Source organism: Podarcis erhardii (assembly GCF_964252035.2).
Source record: "Podarcis erhardii genome assembly, chromosome: 4".
Lineage (NCBI taxonomy): Eukaryota > Metazoa > Chordata > Lepidosauria > Squamata > Lacertidae > Podarcis > Podarcis erhardii.
In genome coordinates this window covers 67,646,670-67,660,245 of record NC_138508.1, presented here as the reverse complement: position 1 = coordinate 67,660,245, position 13,576 = coordinate 67,646,670, and the positions used below count along the sequence as shown (strand labels likewise).

The window sequence follows — 13,576 nt, the reverse complement described above, 5'->3', positions numbered from 1 at the left end:
TATAATGTTGTACTGTTTTAGTGTTGTTAGCCGCCCTGAGCCCGGCCTCGACTGAGGAGGGCGGGATATAAATAAAATTTATTATTATTATTATTATTACTTTGCAAAGTGTTGCTCACCCTGTTCTTGTGAGACTAGCCCGTTTGCCAAACGCCACTCACTGACTCCATGGAAGAGAGGTGGGACTTGACTGGTCTCCCCAGCTTGTGACCCTTTGGAAGTCAGGAGCATGGGAACGCCAAAACATTAGGAGGGCACCGAGTTGTCAAATGCTGGCGCAGGGCATGAACCTGGCCTGCGCTTCCTCCCTGGAAAAAAAAGACTGCAGCCTTAAGCAACACAGTGGCATTCCTAAGGAAGGACCTCCTTTCTGCTTTTCGAAACCCCCTAGCCCAGCGCACACCTCTCCTCTCCTCTCTCTGGGAGCATCTGGAAAGTGATGTTTCCCTTGGGCTGCCAAACTTCCCAAATCCTCCCTCCAGCTCCCAAGTTATCATCCATTGATGGTGGTAGTCCGCTAGCCAGCCAGCCAGCCAGGCGCTGCGCGGAGCCTGCAGTGTCCCCTCGTGGTCGCGAGGGGGAATGCCTTTCCGTGCCCGCCGCCGCCTCCTTCCCTGCGCCGAGTGGGTGTCTCTCCCTGCCTGCCTGCTCTGCTCCTCCTCACAAAAGAGCGGCGCGCGTTCCTTTCTCCGGGTTTTCAAGGCGCCCTGTTAAAATCCACCTCTCGCGCCGAAGGCTCGGGCTGCGTAGCGAAGCAAGGGGCGCGCGGCAGAGGAGGGAGCTTGCCGGGAGCAGCAGCTGGAGAAGGAGAAGGAGGAGGAGGAGGAGAGCGAGGCGGCGGCAGAGGAGGCGGGTGGGAAGGAAGGAAGGAAGGAAGGAACTGAGCAGCAGCAGCAGCAGCAGAAGCGAAGGTGGCCGCGGCCGCTTCCCCGGAGCCCGCGCGGAGAGAGATCATGGGGGACCCGGCGCCTTCCCATGCCGGCTGCTAGCAAGTGACGGGCGCTGGGGCGGAGGAGGAAGCCAGGCGAGTTTGGAAAGAGCCCGGAGAGAGACACTCGGCGCCGGGGACACAGCGGCTTCTTCGGAGGGCGAAGCGCGGCGCTCGCCCAGGCAGGCTCTCTCCCCAGCCATGCCTTTCGCCAAGCGGATCGTGGAGCCGCAGTGGTTGTGCCGCCGGCAGCCCATCGCCTCGGTGCTGGACGAGGGCGCGGGAGGCGAGCCGCCGCCGCCGCCGCCGCCTCCTGCTCCTCCTCAGCCGGGGAGCAGCCCGAGAGAGGAGCCGGGCGAAGCGGCAGCGGCGTCGGCTGCGACAGACGAGCCGGAGGAAGAAGCCGCGGGGCTGGCGGTGGTGCTGCCGGCCGATGGGCAGCAGAAGGAGGCGGCGGCGCTGATGGTGCTGGACCTGTGCTCGCTCAGCAACGTGGCTCTGTCGCGGATCCTCCGGCAGCTCTCCGATGTGGCCCGGCATGCGTGCGCCCTCTTTCAGGAGATCGAGGGCGAGATCCAGATCACCCAGCGCAGGGTCCGGGCGCTGCACGGCAGGATCGGCGGCGTCCAAGGGGTTATACACAGCCTGGATCCCAAGCAGGAGGCAGTGCGTAAGTGGAACCTTTTTCTCTATCTCTCTCCGTCTATAGAGCTCCAGATGCGCCTCTCTCCTTCCTTCGTTCCCCTTGGTGCGACCTTAGCGGTGGTTCACCTTGACCTCTGGCCAGTTGCACATCAAGGCGGGCCTGATGGGAGGGATGGGGGGTGTTAAAAAGGAGAATGGATCGCTGGGTGGCCTTTTTGGGGAGCAGGGCGGAGTGGCGATTTGCTTGAGGTGGCGAGATTTCTGGCAAGGAAGCAGTGGCGTAGCGTGGGGGGTGCAGGGGGGGCCGGCCGCACCGGGCGCAACATCTGGGGGTTAGGGTTAGGGGGCGCAAATCCACGGGTTAGGGGGTGCAAATTACTTGCCTTGCCCCGGGTGCTGACAACCCACGCTACGCCACTGCAAGGAAGAGGGGTGATCCCCCAAAACTGTGGCGCGCGGAGCCTTTGGAGGTGTGGCCCTGACAGAAATGGAGGTTGTCGAGTGTATATACAAGACACACACACCCCTCGCAGTGTTTATAGCTGTCCGTGAAGCTGCAGTGTGTACCGAACTTTTTACCCCTCTCCGGGGGAATATAAAGCAAAGGGAAGGATATTCCTTGGTGGGGTGTTTTTTTGGGGGGGTAGGTGGGAGTAAGTAGGGCGGGAGGTTGCGGATTGAACTGTGCGTAAAGTTTAGGGGTGTGCGCGCTTGGAGAGGCTTTCTCCAGGACGCGCTACTGGTGTGGAAGGCGCCTTCGCTGTTGTTTTGGTTGGAGAAGCGATTTCCTTGTTAAAACGCCGTGGGTGGTATGGAGAGGAGCCGCGATGGACGGCCTCTTCGAAGCCTGCTCTCGCCTCCCTCCTCCTTCCCCACCTGCCTCGGGATCCACATTCCCGCGAGCCCGGGGCCCAGGATGTGACTTTACCGAGCAGGATCGCGCCAACCCGAGTGATTTTCTGCAGGTGGAATGGCTGAGCCGCCTATAAGGCGAAGGCGCCTGGTCCGATAGAGGGGTCGGGCAGGGAAGGCGGGAATCGATACCTAATCGCATTGGGAAGGTGAAAGAGGAGCGGAGGAGGGGATCCAGCGCTGGATGATAAGCAAAGGGGTCCGGGCGGGGGGAGCAGGCATTTTCCAGCTCGCGACTACTCCCTGTGCAACGAGCGATCTGCCTGACCCACTTTTCTTGCTGATGCTGGAGACTTAAGGGAGGGGGCTCCTTCGCAGCAGGCTAGCTCCTTCTGCCTGTGCGTGAAGGCGTGAGTCTCCAAAAGCGTTTTTTCTCCTGTGTACAGAATGGACACGTAAGGTGACCATTACCAAAGCTGATCTCCGTCCCTCGTTACTTGGCTTCCCGCTTCGCCTTCTGAGGCATCTCTTAGTGGTTTTTCTGGGAGGTTGCCTGCCTGATCGGTGTCTTGAAGTGCCTTCAAGGAGGCGGTGATGGAGGGGGTGGGGCAGCTTTGAGGGATTCCTCAGGCACGTCTCTGCATCTCTCTCTCTGATTCCCCTCCCGCTTAGATTCCCCCACCAAATACCCTTCTCCACCACCCTATTTAAGCTCTCCCCATCAACCATCCTTTGAAGACTTGAAGTGGTGCAGGGTTAAGGCCAAGGTGGGTGCCTTGATTTTGGGCAAGCGACTGGCTGGCAGCTGCCTTAAGGAGGGATCTCTGATGTTGTTTTCAAGTGAGCTGGTGGCTCCCAACATATGTGCTCATCGTTCACAGCGACAAGAGCAAAAGGCAGGCACAGGACCTCCAGCCGTTGCCAACATCTGGATGTGGCTTGCAGAACAATTGATGCCTGCAGGTTGGGTCCTTATTGTGGATCCTCCTTTGCAGCAATTTCATGCTAGTGGTTTTATCTTTATAGAGCAAGCTTTGGGTCGATGTTATACACACAAAACAATGACTTCCTACCCACCCACTTTTGTAAAGGAGCATAGCTGCAGAATGATGATCTAGGCTAGATGATTGTCACTCTTGCTCTTGTAAATGTCTACAGCCATTGTGATGAAACACAGGAAATGAGTCTCCACTGAGAGGTACCAGGGCCGTCTTAAGCATATCTGGCGCCTTGGTGCAAAGATCCCTCCGGTGGCCCCCCCCCCATTTCCCAGAGTTGTGAACCTTTTTTAAGGAGGGAACACCAGCAGCGCAAGAGGAAGCCTCTTGGGACGGGATGGCGCTGCTGGCAACATGCTCAGCTGGCTACTTCGTGCCACGGTGGCCATGGCAGGCAGAGGCTCCGGGCGCTGCGCTGCTTTGGCACGGCATGATGGAGGCAGGCGAGGGTGGTGAGCGGGCCAGGGGAGCCGGCCCAGTGGGGATCCATGGTGCCTGATGCCTTGCTCGAAGACGAAGATGGCTAGCAGGAGGGGCACCGTGCATGCCTGCACCTCAACCCCTTGGGCGAGAGAGCACACTGAGTGAGCAGGGGCGCATGCGCCACTCCTACTGAGCGTTGGCTTGGTTTTTTCCCTTTTAGCCTTCTGGCGCCCTGCAGAACTCGGAGCCTGCAGGCTAAAAAGGGAAAAAACTGAGCAGACGCTTGGCGGGAGCGGCACAGGAACCCTCGCTCACTTGCTCAGGGTGCTCGTTCGGTCTTCCCCGGACTCTCGCCTGGCACCCTACAGAACTTGGGGCCCCGGCACCCCGCACCACTAGTGTCTATGGGTAAGATGGCCCTGAGAGGTACAGAAATCTGTACTTGAGTTCCAGGGCTGCTTTCCTGGCCAGCAGCCCCACACCTTCCACTCTGTGGCCATAGGCAGTTTGTGGCCATTCAATGAAAGTGAAAGCTTACAGATAGAGAGATAGAAAGAAACCCTCTCACTAACATCAACTCTTCACGGGGCTTTTCCTGACCTGAAACATCAACCAGCATGATCTGAGGAAGTGCAGGTTCTTTGTGTGCTAATCAGCAGAATATAATTGAGCATTAATGTAAGGCAGATAAGCTGTGCAAGTTGATTAGAGCTTCAGGCTCTGCTTTGTAGTCTTGCAATGTGGTACCATAACAAATGAAAACTAGCCTTATTTTTTTTTAGCTCTTTGTAGTGCCACCTAAAGTCTTTGCAGGAAATGTATATGTGCACAACAAACTTAGGTTGGTTTCATACCAGTTCGAATGGTGTTTCTTCCCCCAAAGATCTGAACCTTCTCTGCTGAAGATGTCTGTTCCAGAACTATGGTTCCAAGGGCCCCCTGGGCAGAGTGACTGATTTTCATATCCAGTTTAGGCTCCAACTCAGTGGTAGAGCATTGCATGCAGAAGGTCCCAGATTCAATTCCTGAATTCTCCAGGTAGGGCTGGGAGAGAGCATTGTCTGTAACCCTGGAGAGCCTCTATCAGTCAGTGTGGACAACACTGAACTAGAATAGCCCATGGTCTCCCGGGCCACAATCCAACACTCTAAGCCAGTGGTTCTCAAAGGTTGTGGCAGGTGAGGATGGCAAGTGTGGTGGGGAATATTCAACGACAATCAAAGAAACAATTAAACATTTCAGAGTAGTATATTATAGTATCAAAAATTATTATTTATTTAATTTGTAGAATAAATAAGCAACTGCCAGAAGTTTTGTATGTGTGTGTGTTTTCCCAATGTATTTCTTATCAATTAAAAATTTGGCACGAGCAAATTTTTATTCTGAAAGTGTGGCCCAGAGAAAACAGTTTGAGAACCTCTGCTCCAACTATTGCACTACACTCGTGTTTAACTGCATGCACACACCATTTTTGGGATGGAGCGAGCTGCCTCCTTTGTGTCATAATGGAGTTACACCAAAAATGGAAGGGTTCCCAACTCCTCAACCTGGAGAAGAACTCTTTTTTTTTAATGGACTGTGGTAGAAACTTACATGTCAACACAGCATCCATTTTTAAGTATCACAAATGGGAGGCAGCCAGAACATGCTGTGAAGTGACTGTATTCAAACCTGATTCTTCTGGCACATGTAACATGGGTCATGATGGGCCAAGGAGAATGGAAATGAATCATGTCTCACCAGCTGGGAAGGAAGCAATGCCGTATCCTCCCTTTAAGGACACCCTAGGCCAGTATTTGCCACCCTGGTGCCCTCCCCTCTAGATGTTATGGCTTATAATGTCATTGGTCCCAACCAGTGGCACACTCCAGATGTTTGGAATGACTTCTATCAGCTGCAGCCAGCACATTTGTACTGGGTGAAACTGATGGGAATTGCATCTGAAGGGCATCCAACTGGTAAGACTGCCCTAGACTCACACACCACATTTTTCCTTGTACAAGATGTTGATTTCCCCCCATTTTTTTGTCAAAAATTGGGGGTCGTCTTATACATGGATTTAAACAGTAAGCCTTGGGTGAACTGGTGGCTCCTAAGTCACCAGTGCTGTGGAGCTGGTTGGAGAGGTAAGATGGTGCCAAGGCGAGGAGGGAACTTGGCCACGATTCTGTCAGTTCTCACCTGCTGTGCCAAAGCATGCGGGATCACACAAAAGCTCAACAATTTTTTTGGCGATTTTCCCCCCAAAAAAGAGCTCAACTCTTTGGGTGATTTCCCTAAAAAACTGAACTTTAAAATACTGATTTCTTAATTTTGGGCTCCCCAAAGTAGGGTTTGTCTTATACATGGGGTTGTGTTATACATGGGAAGATGCGGTATATTTCCAAATCGCCACTAAACTCATGTTTCCTGCTGAACGTCCTGTACTATAAAGTTGTTTGGTTATATTTCCCAAGGCACTGAGGAATAATGTTTGTAATTGAAACTGCAAACACACACACACACAAACCCTTCTCCCCCCCCCATATTTTTAAAAATGTGTTATTAAGTCATTAGATTGTCACTGTTGCTGTAAAGACAATTGGTGATATTTCACTCCAAACTGCAGCACAGGGAGCTGAGGATTTTTTTTAAAAAAAAACCAGCAGTGCTGCTGAGGATACTTAGAAATTTGGTAATACTATATCTGAGCCCTCTCCCTCTCATACTGAGTACGTAGTTAGATAGATTTAATTAGGAAAATTTAATTCTTATTACTGTGTGTCCTTGTCCACGCATGTTGAGGAATGCACATGTATGAGACGAACATTTGTTCAGATCTTTAGTTTGAGTGGCAGTGTGAGATGGGACAAATTATACACTTAAACAAGGGGCAGATGAGCAACACAACAACAGATCGGAGTTCAGAAGGGGTATGCTATTTCTCACAAAACAGAAAGATCAATTCATTACAAAGGCCTGCTCAGTACTGGGGCAGCAATTATTTAGCTAAATACAGGCAGTGAGAATTACACAATGGTTGTGATACTAAATATAGGAAGGAGAGGATTATGGGTGCTCGATAGGTTAGGTGTAGAACTGAACCAGGCTAGGTAAGGAAATTTGGGGTGTAAATACACATTGCTGCAAAGCAGCACAGGTACCTGCATGAGACGTGAAAGAGAGGAACCAGGTGCAGATATTGCCTATTCCAAGGCAAGAGGGGTGGAGAAAGGCTTGTCTTCAGGTGGCTGCAGTGAATCAGCAGTTGCCCTCAACACCCTGTCACTGGTGGTTGCCCGGAGCTGCTCCTTGCGGCTTCCCAAGACTGGTTCTTGGAGAATGAGGTGCCTTGTTGGTGAACAATTGGGGAAAAGCCTGTGATGGAAGGCTGAGGATACCTCATAGGCTTCCTTGAGCTCAGTATGGTACGAAACTGCTTCAAATGCTTTGTGTCCTAACTTTAAACATGTAAGAAAATAGCAAAGATGTAGAAGATGGAAATGATCACTAGGCGAAGAAAGTAGGAACGGCAGCTAAGCTAACTAGGAGGGAGGAAACAGACCAGCCTCCTGTTCACCACGGCTGAATGAACTGGGCTTGGCTATGGTAAGACTGAACGCTGAGGGTTTTGAAGAGAAAACTCTTGGAGGCATTGTGTTCAAGGGAAGGTTTTCTTCCAGAGCGAACAAAAAAGAGAAGGTGGATAAGGTGTCTGGAATATTAGTGGACCTAAGCTTTCTTCCCATGGTTTCTGAGTGCAGAAGTGTGTAGTTCAAAAGCTGCAGTGTGCATCATATGGTTGTAATGGATGTTCACGTGTATTTCTATGATGTGTCTATTGCTGGCTTGCAGTATATCAATCGTAGATTCTCCTCTGGTAGGGCTCTGAATAATGTTCCTTGAAGGGTTTAATTAGGTTAGGAAGCAGGTAAAGAGGAAGGCATTTGCTGGTCTTGGGAGTCTTGGGCTGCTGTGCCTAACTGGCCAGAGTCCCTCCTTTTGACTGATGTAGGTCAGCCTATGCCAGTCTGGTGCTAGTTGGCTCTGATGACAGTTGTGGTCCAAAATGGTGGTCCTGGTGTGGAGAGCACCAGGTTGGCAAAGGCTGCTGTAGGTAGAGATTGGCATGGGCACTTTGAGCCTAAGTTTTTCCTTAGCCATACACCCCTATGCAAACCTGTGTCTCTCTGTGTGGATTTCAGGGTGGGTGTGGGGGTAGATTTCAGAACTGAGATTTTCACGGCAAGCTCAAAATGATACTTTCTTGGTAACACCCCATCCAGGCAAAAGGCAAGCAACCTTGAAATGGAACCCGTCCATGATTATATTGACCCAGAAATAATAGCTTTGACCTAACTCTTCCTTTCCCTACCTGCACCAGTTGTTTTATTGAAGGACAGTACAACATAGCTTAATGCAACTTCTAACTGCTGCTCCCCTCCGTGCTGAACTAATTCTATAGAAATTAGAAATAACTAGCTCTGTTTGGTCAAAGGGAGAGCATGCATCTAGCTGTCATTATATTGTCATAGCAAGCCCGTCAAGAATTGGCTTGACCTAATTTATTTACCGGTCAGAGTATTAGGGCTGCCTTTCCTTTAATCCTCCCAGTGGCTGCTCATCCAAATGGTTGACACGGAAAGAAAGCAAAGAGACACGGTGCCATGCTCTCTTTTTCAATTCACAGCTGGGTCTTGTCTCCAGCCACATGTGGATTCACCATTGTGCTAAGCAAGCAATGGAGTGTGGCCCCAGTCAGAGGAGAGGTCCTGCTCTTGCAGTGCATCCCTCCTAGAGGTGCCTTTTCCCCAACAATGGGAAATCTAGGCTGTGTACACACTCCCGTTGTGCTCCCACTGCTGGTTTGGCAAGCAGCATAACCATGACATGAGCCACATTCCATATCTAACCCGTTGTTTCTTAGGAAATAGTGTGTTTGGATGCATTTTCCTCCAAACCAGCTTTGATCCAAATTGAGAAAAAGAATGATAGATAGCTGTGTTTTAAAGCTTATAGCATGTACACAGCTTCTGTCTCTGAGCATCCTCACACTGAACTTCTAAGTAGGAACAGGGGGCGTTTTGGGGGGTGGGGTGGGAAGTTAACTTGTCATGTGAAAAATGAGTTGGGTTGATCCATGGATAGGTGGTTCAGCCAGTAGTGAAGCACTAGCAAGATAGTTTCAGAATAAATACAACTCAACACTCATTTTAGTACTGATCTATACATGCAGAACAATTCCATAGTACAGTGATTCCCCTCCCCCTCCCCGGGACCGTAATATATCAGACTGACAGCAGGAGACAACTAAAAACAAATCTGCAATCATAGAAAACTAGGATGTCTGAAAGAAAGAGGCTAGGCTCAAACCATATTCTCCATGACATGTGTGAATTTTGTTCACAGGAAGTATTTGAATTTTATTTTACTTTGGTGGGTGGACACTCAAACTGTGTTTGCTAGCCAAACCTACTTGAAGGCTGAATGGCCATGTTGAGAAACATCAAGTGATTCTGCTCCCTGTGTAGACCAGCCGCTATTTACATATTTAGCATCCGTGAAGGAGCCCCTGGGAATGTTTGGGCTTAGTCCTATTCCCTCAACATTACCCCAAGCACCGGCAAGTGCACTCCAATTGATGCATTATTGGTTTCATTCAGAAAGAGTCTACTTCTACATGCATAAGCTTTCCAATATGGGGATGGTAAACCTAATCCATTAGACTTTCTCTCTCTTCGGAGAAAACCTTAAACATGTAGAAGATACCCCCTTAAGACTGATGCTGATACACTCCCCTTCCCCGGTCCATTCTCATGCTTGGTAGTAAAAGGTTCCAGACCCCCTTCAGCACTTTGTGGCAATGCAGTAAATGTGGCTTGCAGTGACAGCAATTTGGATGGGAGAGTGGATACTTATGACCCTGTCACACGGTGAAGATTAAGGAGCACAACAACAAAGATTAGAGCAAAGACATTATTCTGAGAGTCTTAGCCAGTTCAGCTGACAGTATAACTCTTGGAGCATTGGGTAATAAACATCCATGGCCCCTCTGCAGTTCATAACCTCCATTCATGAAATGGTATCCACCTGACCTAGGTCATTCCTGGGTCAAATGGAGGAGATGCTGTCAGTCATTGAGGATGCCTGATTTATATGCATGCCTCTCTGTCTTGTATTTAGTGTCTTGATCCAAGTTGGCTGTGGCTCAAGCTGGAGAGGGATCATGCCCTGAAACATTCTGAAATGGTTCATGCAAATAGGATGACACTAGTGTAGCCAGTTAATGATTGAAGAGCATCTCTATTTTTTTTTCCTGGGTTGCATTCTGTAATGCAGCCTGGACAGAATTTGTCTCTTTTGTACGCAGTAAATAAACAATGATATTGTCAGTTAAAGAGTTACAAAGTGAGAAATTTGCTGGAGAATGTTTTTCTACAAAACTTATTCCTGTCATTTTGCTAGGTAGTTTCAAAATCCTCCTGATTCCACATTTACTTTGGCTGATCCCTGGGTTAGGCTGGCCTGGGGCAGGTTTCAGGCCTGTGAAAGTGACTCGAGGATTACTTACAAAACATCCAAATGAAGAACATAGCTGTAAAACCAAACTACCAGAGTTGGATTTAATTAATTTCAAAAACTGACAAGATAAAGCCTCCTAGCGTAACAATGTAAACTTAATGCTACGATTTTCTTTCCAGCCTTGTCTTTCCTGTAACAGACAAAACCTCATAAAGAACTCATGGCAGGTTTAGCTTGTTTGTTTATTTTTCCATTTAAACTTGAACTTTCCTTTTGTACTGAAGCAGCTTCCCTTCTTTTATATTAGGAATTTGGAAAATCCACTGGACTCTTCTGAGCCAGAAGATTAAACCTGAAAGACATGGGGAAAGGTTATTGATCTGGTGCAGGAGAAAAACCTATTTCCATCCGACCCCATGCAGACTAGGGGGTGGGGGAAGCAGGGTTTTGTGTCTGTAAGGCTTTCTGCCCAAGCACATGTCGTTACTATAATTCTTTTTAAATGAAGGTTTGCATTTTTGCTCATATTGAAGTCTTACTTGCCAACTTTCCTGCTTAATGCTGGCAGTATTAAGATTTTCTGAAGTGGGCACTAAGGTTTATTGATACCCTCTCACCAACCCAGACCAAAGCATCTAGAACTGAAGATCTGGGGTCAGCTGGAGGCCGTGTGGGAAAGTGGCTGCTGCTGCTGCGCTACCACATGCATTAGTTGTTAGACGAGGAGGCTGAGCAGCCTAAACTAAACCCTGCTGCAACCCCAGTCTCTTCAGGGCCTTTTCCGCCTTCACTGAAGTCCCTTTGTGGCTCCAGGAGGGTCTCCTTGTGAGCCATGAGGTCTCTCCCGCCATTTCCTGGTTTGATTTAATTTCCAGGCACTGCATGTATACATGGTCGAGGGGTGGGGAGGATACCTGTACACAGTCAAAAGAAGAAGAGGGGTGCAGACTGTAGCTGCTTGAAATGTTTTAGTTGGCATATGTGTCTGTCATGTGTGTCCCCCTACAAAGTGATTTGTGAAACAGCCTGAAGGAGCTAGGTAAAAACCTTCATTGTTTTCATAGGAGCAGAACTGTGTGAAAATGGTACAACCTGCAATACTTTGCTGAGCAAGTTTCTCTCCATTTCTGCTGTTGTTGCTGGATTAAGAAATAAATACTCATGGGATTTCTCTTGCTCTGCTAACTTTCCCATGGCCTAAGCCTCCACAATGTGTTCTTCAACTCCTGCAGGGACACAAACCCTGAGGATGAAATATGTCACCCAGCGTGTCCCTAGTTACAGCCCATGGTGATTTTCAGAATTATGACCACAGAGTTGCTGTTTATTTGGGAATGCTGTGGATCTTGGGTTATACTGAGTGACATTTCCCTGCCTTCTACATTGCCAGCAGCATTAAAATGACAATAGTCAGGTTGGGACATAATTTGTGAAGATGCTTTGGGCTTTATGCTTTAGCCTATAGTGTTATAAGAACCTGTCACTGCTTCATACCAACGTAAGTGAGAAAAGGGATTCGCTGTGGTACGGCACGTGATAATCCCATGACAGATGCATACGGAAAAATGATGTTGGAACTGCCTTTACAGACATGATTCATTCAGCGGGATACTGAATTTTGACCGGATATTCTTAACTGAATTTTCCCATAAAGTTGCATGTATAATCATTTATAATGTATGTACAGGGAACAATTCAGCAGAATTAGACCAGAATTTAAATTCCTTTTGACTGTTAGAAATATGATTTCTATATGATTTATGGCTGCTGTAAAAAGCGATTAAGACTAATATGCATGAACATGCATGTTATAAATTGTTTTCATAATATCTCTTCTTATTTCTGTCTCTCCCAGTATGATTCATTTACAAGACAGTTTAGAGATAAATAATCTCAGTGTGAGAAAATGTAGTGTGCAATTTATCATGTGACTGCTATGTTGTTGCTAATAGAGCAAAATAGGCTTTGGGATTATTTTCACACATAGTTTGCATGAACCAAGACTCTCCCTCCCTTTCTAGAATGAGATTATTTTTATACAGGAAAAATGTGATGTAACACACTATGTTGGTGGGATTCCTTTTTCTAAATAATAAATGCTTTAGCTTGACTTTTTGGGAGAAATTAGAAAGGAGAAATGTCTGGAATATTTCCAAAAACTATTGTTTAGTATGAGCTGGGGCTGAAGGAATGGACTATTTGGGGGGAAATTGTGAATATAAAACGTAATTATGCCTTTCAAACTCTGCTCTTGTTCAAGTGAATCAGATTTTGTTGACATTTCTTGCATAGTCTGTCTTGTGATTTATACTCCAAGGATTAGATTCTGTCTGGCCTTTAACATAGGTATGCAAAGGTGTGGGTGAGAAAGGAATGGGCGTAACAAATCACTTCGGCTCTGTGAAAGAATGGGATGATGTAAGGTGGTGGGGAGTTGTGTTCAGAAAAATGGAAGAGTTTCCCAAATGAGAAGCTGTGATTTTGAATCTAAAGAACTGTTTTGACTCATGAAAGGGACTTGTGCTAGCTCTATGGAGTTACTGCTACCCCTCTTTTCAAATTGCAGCCTCCGTTGCAGATCACCAGTGAGTTTCTAAAGCATCTTGCCATGCCATGAGTGGAGCAGAAACAATTCCCATTCTCGGGGAACACGTTGCACTGTCTCTTAGAGCCTGTTTGTGCTATTCCAAACACATTCCTTACTGCTCTGGAGACTGTAATGAGCCTGGCTGCCCAGACCTCCTTGCTCCATCCATTTTTATGGCCTGTCCAATGATGACATCTGACAACTGTCGGGATTACCACTCCCATGGCAATATTTGATGGCCATGTTATGATGTCTAAAGAAGAGCAAATGCAATTGATTCTATCAACTTTTTTTTTAAAAAAAGGCAGGCTTCTTTCCAAAAAGCTGTGCTTTTATATCCTCTAACCAAATGTCAATATAAAAACTTTCCACTGGAACTGCACCAGCTATTAAACCCAAGCTATTAAATGGAGAAGATGAACTCTCTCAGCGTATCTGAGTGGTAGATAGGCTGTGCATGATGCGGTCTTTGATCCCTTTGATGTAATTAGCATGAAGCAAGATTAGCAGTGTTTCTAATTGCCTCAAGATTTGGAATTTTATACACAAATTCCTATGTGTTCAAGGGGAGACGAGTGAAAATGTAAGGAAATTATAAGCGTATAATGTGCAGAGAAAGGGCAAGTCACAGCATTTCTGTAT

General features: G+C 47.9%; 1 protein-coding gene across 2 annotated transcripts in view; it reads left to right on the top strand.

Annotated features, from left to right (window-relative positions):
- The first annotated feature begins 627 nt into the window (after positions 1-627).
- The window catches only part of NHS (NHS actin remodeling regulator), a 240,124-nt gene continuing 227,175 nt past the window's right edge, over positions 628-13,576 (top strand). For both annotated transcript variants that reach the window (XM_081859044.1, XM_081859043.1), the window contains exon 1: positions 628-1,598. In XM_081859044.1, the coding sequence (XP_081715170.1) occupies positions 1,130-1,598 (469 nt within the window). In that variant the 5' untranslated portion in view covers positions 628-1,129. The remainder of the gene's footprint in view (positions 1,599-13,576) is intronic.